Source organism: Procambarus clarkii, chromosome 88, assembly GCF_040958095.1.
Source record: "Procambarus clarkii isolate CNS0578487 chromosome 88, FALCON_Pclarkii_2.0, whole genome shotgun sequence".
Taxonomy (NCBI): domain Eukaryota; kingdom Metazoa; phylum Arthropoda; class Malacostraca; order Decapoda; family Cambaridae; genus Procambarus; species Procambarus clarkii.
This window is the reverse complement of record NC_091237.1, coordinates 19641916-19653160: the sequence shown is the minus strand read 5'-3', so window position 1 is coordinate 19653160 and position 11245 is coordinate 19641916. Positions and strand designations below refer to the sequence as shown.

Here is an 11245-nt window from a genome sequence, read left to right as displayed (position 1 = left end):
GGAGTGAAACCAGTCTTTCCTCAGTCACACAGTTCAGTAGCTCACAAACAAGAGCGAGTCGTAGTGAAGAAGTCTGCTGCCTCATGCCAGGAAATAGCCATAGTAGACAGGGAACTTCCACCAGGAAAGACCCTTGTAAATCTATGAGAACTTTTTGAAACTAGCAACTTCAGGAACAAAAGACCACATATCCAAGTTTAAGAAAGAAAGGTGCTAAAAAATATATGAAAGTTTTTATTTGCAAATAGAGTTGCAAATGGAACAAGTTATGTGAAGAGATGGTGAATGCCAGTAATCATGAAGCATCATTGGGCAAAGATTGCAGGGGAGATAGGACACCATAAGTGCAGCTTTCATCTTGTAACTAAATGTAGGCAATTACACATGCATGCATGGGTCTTGTAGCTTCCCAAGAGAGGATTGTGGGTTCAATCCCTGTGGTAAGCATTTAGGTAACATTTCCTTTCATCCAATGGCACTTTTCACCTAGAAGTAAATAGGTACCTAGGAGTAAACCTCATCCTGGAGACATATGTATCGACCCATTAAACAGGCTACAAGAATGAGGGAAGGGGATGTTGTGCTGGATTTGGCATTTACCAGGAAAGAAGAAAGGTTTGACATTCAGTGCCTTCCTCTATTGGGTAAGAGTGACCATGTCCTGTTGGAAATCAAATATGCAATGCATTATAATCTAGAAGAGAAAGGGGAATATGAAATGGTTGAAATTTTTTTTATTTCAAGTGAGGAGACAATGGGGAACCTAGCTTTTAATAAATTTGATTGGAAAGATCTGTTGTTAGGCAATGAAGTAAATGAGATGTACTGTGACAAATTTTAAGAGATACATATAATGTTAGTGGGTGCGTGCGTGTAGCCACTTGTTGGACCATTCCTCGATTTGTCCAGGTGATCTTATAGTTTTTTATCATCTTCCTATGTAAGATTAAGAGGGAGATTTGTCATAATTAGACCAAATTGACATGCAGTTTTAAAACTATGATGGCTATTTAAATATTATGATTGCCATTTTTTAGCATAATTGCGAGTGATTGCACATATTTTGAAGGTACAATTTGATTAATTTTATAAAAGAAAATGGAATATATTTTGTACTACAAAATGTACTCCATATTTTGTACTCCAAACCTCATCTCTGGCAATTTCAAAATCTTACAATGTTGCTTGGTTTACTGCCACTTCTCCAAGTTCACGGACTTCTCCTTGCTCTGTTATGAAGACGTCTTGGAATCTTTGATTTCTTCACACACCACCTTGTCATTCTCTGTGTACCTTTTCCTTTCCCTTTATCAGTTACATCACCTGTTACTTGACTGTTTTCTTCTTGATGTGGCAGTGGAGGAATTTTGATTAGAATTTTGCTTTACTTTCTATGTAATTTTCAGACTGTCTTTCCACTTCTCACATCGAGGGGCTCATTCCTAGTCCTCTGGTATCTCCCTCTTCTCTTTGGTGTTCTATTATTTCTGGAGGAAATACATGCCCTTGCATTTAATTGCCTTGCTTCCTTTACATGCCTGACTAAACCACGGATTCCTATTTGGTTGGCCTTTATTTCTTTGGGACCAGGTTAAACTTGTCTTCTGCTTCCTGACGCTTCTGGGTGATATAGTCTATCATATCTTGTACAGTTTCTTCTCAGTTCTTTCTGTTCCCATGGTATTCCTATTAGGAATGTTCTCATCTCATTACTTTCTCCTTCAGTATGGCAGTCCTTTGCTTTCTGGTCCCTTCCTTCGGTAGGATATTCCTACTTCCAACAGATACTCAAATGTCAGTACACTGGTCACTCATTCTCATTTGACTTCCCTTGTAGTAAAATTACCTACGTGTAGTTACACGATGAGAGCTACGCTCGTGGTGTCCCATCTTCCCCGTACTCTTTGTCGTATGACTCAAACTACTGACGGTTTTGGCATCCACCACCTTTTCACTTGTTCCAACCGTCTACCACTCTTTGGGAAAGGGAGGGAGGAGAGAACTTATTAATGGTTTTTGGGCACCTTTGTCTCCATAGTTTAAATCCCAAGACCTCTTGTTCTTGAAACTACTGTTTTTGAGAATTCCTCTTTGTCAATTTTGTAGATTCCTGTTACTATTTTGAACGTAGTGATCATATCTCACCTTTCTTCTACTGTGTCTTCTAGTTTTGGTATACAGTATTTAACATCTCTGGCCTCTCCACGTAGCTCTAGTTTTTCAGTTCCAGAAGCCATTTTGTAGCATGCCTTTTGCAACTTTTCCAGTTTATTAATGTGCTTCATGAGATACGGGCACCATACAACCGCTGCCTGTTCCAATTTTTGCTCTCACAAACGTCGTGTGCGTGTGTGTGTGTGTGTGTGTGTGTGTGTGTGTGTGTGTGTACTCACGTAGTTGTGCTTGCGGGGGTAGAGCTTTGTCTCTGGTCCATGTATATATGTGTGTGTGTGTATTTTATGCACATAAAAGTATCTTTTAAAGGAATGAAGTAGTATCATAGAAAACAGGAGATAAAATCATCTCCTACAAGGGGGGTAAAACTTACTGACTGACAAGTGTTACATTGACGTATCTGCGGGAGCTTGACAGGTTGGGAGGGGAAAGTCCAGCTCGGGCGCCTCAGTCGTGCAGTAATGGCCGGATAGAGTGGTAGTGTGCACTCTCTCTCTAGGCACGTTAAACCTCTTAAAGTAATTATCAAAATAATTAATCTCGGTGCGAAGAAGCAAAATACCACCGTAGTATCTTTGGAAATTGGATCGAAAAATATATTTGCATGGAAGTTTTTTTTTTTTTTGGTGTTCAATAATTTGTGGTGCAGGACTTGTATGTGGTGACATTGTTCTTTGCCAGTGTTCTGGACATTGGTAGGACGTTGTTCTGAACGTTCTCTAGAACAGTGCCAACGTTATGTACGCAGCCGAGGACACCATGGCATAGACGCCATCCACCATGACACAGACGCCATCCACCATGACATAGACGTCATCCACCATAACACAGACGCCATCCACCATGACATAGACGTCATCCACCATAACACAGACGCCATCCACCATGACACAGACGCCATCCACCATCACAAAGACGCCATCCACCATGATATAGACGCCATCCACCATGATATAGACGCTATCCACCATCACAAAGACGCCATCCACCATGACATAGACGCCATCCACCATCAGAGACGTAACCAACCATTACATAGATGCCACCCATCAACACACGAAATCGACCATTATTTAAATGTCAGTCACCCACCATTATCTAAGATTCCACCCACCCACATCTAAATACCACAATCAGGTACCAGACGCCACCCACCATCACCCAGGTACCATTACTGGCGCAGCCCAGCATCACCCACGTTGCACCCAGCCTCAGCCCCCAGGAGCCGCCCACCTGTTGAGCAGGCGACGTAGGTGAGCGGGGGCGGCGCAGGAGGAGGAGCTATCCGGCTCCAGCCACCACCTGAGTAACGCCAGGCCGGCCCACCATGCTCCCTTATACCTCATCCATCATCACTCAGGTACGTGTCACTCATACCTACAATGAAGGTGCGTGTCACCTCCTCCCCCCCCCCCCCACATACAATGAAGATGCGTGTCTCCTCACCCTATATATACCACGCCTCATTATAATTATCATGAGTCGCTTCACGTCAACAGATAAAAAGTGGCTCACATCACCGTTCCATACCAGCACCGCTCCTGTGCCAGGTAAGTCCACTATGGGCTCACCATAGGCCGTGCTACTTGGAACTTGTTCCGAGTAGCTGAATCTACAATAACAACAACCGTTCCATACAGTCTCTTAACTGTACACTGCCTAATAAGTTTGTTTCCTAAGGTGAGAGCTGACCCCCTAACCCCATCTCTAACTGCACTTAACACACTTAAAATGTACGATAGTGTGTATTGCTGTATACACTGTATACTATTGTATACAGTATAATATACACGTAATACACTTAATTGTAAAATACACTTATTGTGCAACCTAATATACACTTATTGTACACTATAATATACACTTAATTACTATTGTAAGTCCATACATCGGTATCATTAACCACGAGACCCAATCAAAATAATACAAATGAATTATGCGATTTCAAATTATACATAAAAGTCGCCGTTTTCTACGAAAATTGAATAATTCCTATTCACACTTTTTTTTTTACACAAGTGGGTCCAGCATCAGATGACTGCTGACTCTTAGGTTATCAGTGTGTCTCTTACATCATCTAAAATCTAGATCATGTAATCCGTATGAACCTATTAACATTTCATTTCTTGCGCTAACTAAATTGTACACAAAATATTTGCAAAAGCATACTTTATCACATCTGTTTCTTATTATATAACTGCGCCATCTTTGCAATTCTTGTTCTTAATTATGTGCTCACATGGTATTTTGCAACCTTTTAGAGCGCCTTTATTAATAAATTTGTGTCCGGATATATAAGCTGTATCAAGTGAATTAGGAATCAGAATCAGGAGCCAGATTCACGAAGCAGTTACGCTAGCATTTAGGACATCTTTTCTCAATCTTAGGCTGCTTTGTTTACAATTATTAAACAGTTAATGAGCTCCGAAGCACCAGGAGGCTGTTTATAACAATAACAGTTGATAGGGAAGTTTTCATGCTTATAAACTGATTAATAAATGTAACCAAAGGCATCAAAGATTGATGAAAGATGTACACGTTCGTAAGTACTTGTGTAACTGCTTCGTGAATCTGGCCCCAGGTTTAGGTGAATTAAATTGCCAACTAAACTATTGAACGATGACGATAAATAGCTGGTAAGGTTTATAAGCTATTACTACCACGAGTTATTCAGAAGGAGCCGTCAATGAATGAGATGGAAGTGGGCGGAATAAATGTCATCTACGCATAACCCTTGACGTGTAAAAATGCAGGCGAGGCGGCGCGAGGCTATCCCCTTTACTTGCTATAGCCGGCCAAGAATAATTTCCACCACCACCAGTGCTTAGAGCTCCCTGATTCACACAAGTATTTTAATTCATGTGTAAATTACAGAATAACTAAGTTATTTTGAGGGGAGGTGATAAAAGATGAGGTACTTTTTAACCCTGGAATTTGGAATGTGTCAAAGTGTTGATAAGGCTTTTGGGTTAGTTAATGAAATAAGGAGGGGATTTACCATAGAGTTATTTGACATTGTGTTAAAAGATGGGAATCAGAGTTTAGGTTTGAAATTTAATTTTATAGTTGTCGGCTAACAGGATCATTTCAACACAATCAACCTTATTTGTAACGTTACTGTATACTTTAAGTCCTAAACATGATAACTATCATTGTATGCCTATTACAAAGTATTTTACACCTGATGAAGCCTACCCAGAGCTGCTGTTACCGTTTCTACTACAGATAATTCTGCTCTTGCTGCTCCCACATCGTCTACTAGAACAGCTCTTTCTGCTCTTAGTTCTGTCGTACCTTCCTTGTACACCTGCTCTTGTGCTGAACCTTCAGCTCTCTTTCTTTCACCTGCTGTTGCATCTTCTAATCTCCCTATTGACCCTCTTATTCTTGCACCACAGCATCACACAGCCTAGCACCACAGCATCACATATTACCAATACTGCCATACAAAGCCTCGTCATCATCGCATATGGCTACCATTAGGCAAGTGTACAGCAAGAACAAGATAGAGGCGCTCCACGTGAGCTGAAGGTGAGGTAAGGGGGTGAACGAGGGGGGGGGGGGGGGGAGGACGGAGACCTGTTGCACTGCTCTGCTCGGTAACTATGGAAACATCCCAGGCCCGCCGCCAGATGTCACACAGGGAAATTTACTCCACACCTGGCGAGAACAGGTGAACGAAGGCTCAGGTGAACTGTGGGGGGGAGGGGGCTGGGATAGGATGCTCTTGAATGGGATAGAGTGTGTGTGTGTGTTCGTTTACCCGAGCTTCACTATTTAGTGGCCACGGCAGGCAAAGACAGCTGGTAGTTTTTTCCCAACTACATTTTGAATTACAGTAATGTCTTGACATTACACGTGACCTTTTAAAGTTGTCTGGATTAATATCCTCAGTTTTATTCGGTATTTTAAGTCTGAGATCAGATCAGCCCTGTCGTGTCCGGTTTGTAGTGTTAGGCATTTCTAAGATAATTTTCATCGCTTTACATTGTACTTTTTCCAAGGCAGACATGTCCTCCTGAAAATGAGGAGCTTCATGGACGTACAAAGTCAGCTAAATGAACTTTCTGGGTCGAATATTGGTTCCTAGCCCCTGCCTTCTTAACATTTATAGTTTATTACAGTTATTTAGGTTGCTAGAGTTTTTATCATATTTACATTTAAAAGTGTATCGAGTTTGCTTCAGGAACTTCTTTATTTAACCCATTCCACACATTTCCAACATCTAAAGTAGTAAGTTCTCCTTCGATCTGCTGGTCTTAGTTGTGGAAAGTGATTCTTTGTTTACCTTGTCAATCGTCATTAGAAGCTTGTATGTTATTATGTCCCCCAATTATGTGTATTGCCGAAATGGCTGAGAATGTTTTAGATATTCTCAGGTAGGCGGCCTTTCGCTGCATTCGGGACAATGCATTGTGTGCCCCGCTTTGCCTTAGGGCAATATTGCTTCATTTTCATCTTGTTTTGGTTGTGTGTGTGGGGGGGGGGGGGAAGGGGGGGGGAAGGGGGGGGGGTTCAGTTCCTGTGTCATCCTCTTTCTCCGTCACTTGAGCTGTCCGTGGAGGGTTCAGACCTTATAGTGTGGCATAGACTGATTGAACCGAGGGCTATAAATGGAGAAATTGGTACGTTTTAAATACTTTGGAGGAGTGTTCTTTTAAAATGTGAATATGAAAGATGGATAAAGAGTAATGAGGGAACAAGAGTGGTAGGAGAGGTGAAGATTATAAGGAAAGGAATATTATTATGGGAGTTAAGAAGGAACAGATGGTATGTTACTCCAAGCCCCCGGCATAATGCTAGCGAAATTTGGGTATGAAAACGGGCAGAGAACACTTATTGTTAATTTGTTTTTGTATTTAAGAAGAGTAGCCGTTTAAGTAGGCTGTGTTGGATGTTAATAGTAATAAAGTATATACGAGATGTGGTAAGAGTGAAAGGGTGAGGAAATGAAAATACGTGAAGCCTAATACGATTATGACAAGTTAGATGGATCTCCGAGAATCATTTAACAAAATATATAAATAGTGTGGTAGAGATATACTATTCTTGGAAAGGAGTCTCCCTGTCAGGCGAAGCTCCTGACAAGAAATAAGACTTGCTATAAATAGTGAAGCAAAAGAAAATTGTGTTGCGCCCCCTAGTCAAAATTGTATAAGAAAATGTGACATATTTTAATAAATGTAATTTTCTTCTGCCAGACATGTTGGCAAAGATGGAGCCAAGAGCCGGTGGGAGCTGTGATCTTCCCGAGGAGTCTCTTAGTGACCATTATGACATCCTCAATATCATCAGTTACGGCAGGATGGGCAAGGTAGGTTGGGCACTAGCCTAGTGTATAGTACTGTAATTGGGGCGTCAAGACCATTCACAAAAATAACTCGGGACAGTTATAAGTGTGAAGACAATTTTTTGAGGGGTGGTAAAAACTACAAAGTATCTATATTTAACAGTTATATTGTGGAAACAAGTAATACGTCCTTTTATTTAACACTGAAAAAAATAGTGAATCTTAAAGGGTTAATCCTTTAGCTGCAAAAATCAACTTTTTCACGCAGTGCAAAATGTTTTTTTTTTCAATGCCGAGACATATTTATCAATTATTTAAATAAAATATAAATTCCGTACTTAATGCAATGTTAGGTAAATCATCTCATTATCATAGGGGCCAACTCCAGGTTATTTAGGATCACGGCACAGACAGTGAACGATTGAAACAAGCTCGCACAGCGGCTCTTCCACTAGCAGGCTCAAATAATACAGAGACCAAGTTAACGCCAATATTGCAGGCCTCAGGATCGAAGGTACTGTCGATAGAACATTCAATGTGGCGGAGACAGATGGCACCTTCAGTATGTAGCGAATCCTTCAAACTTACAAGTAGCGAGTGCAGGTACCTATTGTATAGTATATCTGTATTCAGGTCGATCTGTAGCCACATCGAAAACCTACAAGGCTTACCAAAGCCTGAAGGAATATCTAGGCACTAGGGTAAAAAAAAAGGCTCTTGCCATCTAGGGCGAGCCATCCTACACAGCAATACGGCCTCTCAGGGGCGAACTCCTAATCCCACCAGAGAAGTAAATCAGTCGATGGACGATCAGCTAAAACGAGCAACTAGGCGGGCTGCTCTAGTCACATGCAGCTTGAGGCAAAAGAATAAACAATCCGCGCAAGTGAGGCTAGGGAAAACACGCTCGTGAGGCAAATACGAAAGTCGGAAATAACACCCAAGGAAATGTAAGGACTGTGTCTTAAGAATGACCCTATACTTATCTTCAAAAGAAGTGGAATTCGCTGCAGCCGGCGATTCAGCAAAGTCCGAATTGATGGACATCAGTGATAGGACTGAGGACAAGATGGCGAGGAAGGTGGAAGCTCCTAGTGGTGCTACCACCTGTTGGTGGCCATCTGTAACTATTGAGGGGGGTGGGGGAGGGTTCGACCTTGTTTCTGAGTGAATCAGTTAGAGTAGTTTGATTACATATACGATACACGTCATACTAATTCATATAGTATAAGCCTGCAATTTTCAACGGTTGCCTTAAGAGATTTCAATGATAATAATTAATAATTCATTTTGTCATGGACATGCAGACTGTGTATATATATATACGTTAGGGTTATATCAAGGTTTCCCCCAAGGCCAAACTACTGACTTTCCCCAGGAAAGGTGGGATACCACTATCCCACAACAGTTGACTAACTCCCGGGTACCTATTTACTGCTAGGCGAACAGGTGTATTAGGTGAAAGGAAGCGTAGCCAACCATTTCTGTACCTCTCAGGATTTCCGACTTAAAGAGTCGAGAACGAATCAAACTATACTACTCAGTACTCTATTCGCCAATGGTGTACTTTCACCTCCCTCCACTAACTGTCTTGATACTGTACTGTATGTATTACAAAAACAAGTTTCATCATTGTATTTCTACGTTTCAAAAATAAGCCCTCCCTTTATGGCAATCTAAGGTCGAGAAATTGCTTCGAATTTCTATTGTTCAAATATATTCTATAACTATTTTTCTAGCATTTTAGAAGATTTACAGTCCTGTGCAATATATCAAAACTAAACAAGTGTCTGATATATTGTATATACTGTAGCACTAAATTGCTTTATTGTGCATACAAGTTAACCTTCTACAGTATTACTTAAAAGTATATATATATTGTTGATTGCTAAAATATGGCACTAATTGTCTATATTGTTGGTGGGAAATTTCATGGGAGACTGATAGAGCCATCCACGACAGAAATATGTTGACCAGACCACACACTATAAGGTGAAGGGACGACGACGTTTCGGTCCGTCCTGGACCATTCTCAAGTCGACTGAGAATGTTCCAGGACGGACTGAAACGTCATCGTCCCTTCACTTTCTAGTGTGGTCTGGTCAACATATTTCAGCTACGTTATTGTGACTGCTCGTCTGCATCCACAACAGATATATTTAGCGGCTACGCGAGTGACGGGGATGGAGGTAGCTCTGAAGGCTATATGCCGAGACATGTGCAGGCGAAGGGATGTCCAGCGTGAATACCACTATGCTTCACACCTCAACCACCCGAACCTGGCCTCTGCCACTGCCCGGCTCTTCCAGACAGATCTTTACATTGTGTTCCCCATTGAATATGCGCCCTATGGGGATCTGTGGTCTCATCTGAGTTCAAGAACCATCGATGAGGTAACAATTATTTAATGCACTTATTCTGCACAGTACCCTATTTATTATCACATCTACATTAGTGTTAACATTCTGTTGTGATTATGGCTCACCGGAGGTCAACACTCACCTCAGCAGACAATTAATAAAACAAGAAAAACAAATTGTTACAGAACTAAACTATCGTAATTACTACCAGAGCCTAAAATGGCTCTGACCATTCATTTCTGACTTTCAAGTAACAATGTACAGTTTGCAGCCTAAAGTTTGTCAGGTTTCATAAATTGCAAGATGATGCTATATAAGGTGAAATCTTTGGTTCTTAAATTCTTTAATGTTTTGGATCATAATACATTTCAGGTACAAACTCGTTGGGTAGCGGAGCAAGTAGCCAGTGCCCTAACTTATCTCCACGGGTTCCAGCTGGTGCACGGAAGCATCACCCCTGACAACATCCTCATCTTCAGACCCAACCTTTCAATAATCAAGGTCACTGACTTTGGCTCTACATGTCGGGGTGGAACATTTATGCGCCGTCAGCATTTAGCTGGACCATATAGCCCACCAGAGCTGAGTCGTGGGGAGGGTGCTGAGGGCTATTATACTGGAATCTCGCTTGACTCGTGGGCTTTGGGTATTCTCATCATTCATTGCTTAACAGGAAGCAAACCTTGGGCCACTACTGATGTTACCGACCCTGAATATGCTGCCTTCCGAAACTGGCAACAGGTAAAGTCTATCAGGGTGCCAAGGACTTTCAAAAGGTTCACTGTTCGTCTCCTACGTCTTCTGCGTCGTCTCCTCGAACCACATGGATGGGCACGATATCCTGCTAAGGAAGTATTCAAGTACCTAGAAGATGACTGGTTGATAAAATCCCGTGACAGGAGTGACAGTCAAGATTTCAATTCATCTCTGGTGTTGATGCACCACCCTCAGTCATACTCTTCAGTAAATGAAGACCCAAAGGACCCACAGCAAGAATGTGACACTCGGGAGCAGCCATCACAAGGCAGGGTCTCAAGCCCAAGACGTTTCTTGGCTGAACTTCTACGGTTCACTTCCCCGAACTCCTCGGCCAAGCACCGCCGAAAAAATCACTCGTGGCACAAATCCTCATGCTCCTCATCATCTTCCTCATCCTTCTCATGGCTCAACTCTTCTTCCTCCACATCTTCATTCAGTACCTCAACCAATTATTCATCTGTGTGATTTTGGTGATATGCTGTTACAACAGAATCAAAATAAAACTCGAGTACAAGTACCATACAGTACAGTATATAATGTTTTGTTAATATAAATGCGCTAATGACGCTTCTGTAAAATACAAGAGCTATATATAAATGGTTAACTGTACAGTTTAATAATCAGAGGGTAATTAATTGCCTTTAGATATTAGATACACCAT

At 41.5% G+C, this 11245-nt stretch overlaps 1 protein-coding gene across 1 annotated transcript in view; it reads left to right on the top strand.

Moving 5' to 3' along the window:
- The first annotated feature begins 7137 nt into the window (after nt 1–7137).
- The window catches only part of LOC123745792 (serine/threonine-protein kinase meng-po), a 5728-nt gene continuing 1620 nt past the window's right edge, over nt 7138–11245 (top strand). The window contains exons 1-3 of the mRNA XM_045726782.2: nt 7138–7489; nt 9619–9858; nt 10198–11245. The exon at nt 10198–11245 is cut by the window's right edge and continues 1620 nt beyond it. Of these exons, the coding sequence (XP_045582738.1) occupies nt 7379–7489; nt 9619–9858; nt 10198–11049 (1203 nt within the window). The 5' untranslated portion in view covers nt 7138–7378 and the 3' untranslated portion in view covers nt 11050–11245. The remainder of the gene's footprint in view (nt 7490–9618; nt 9859–10197) is intronic.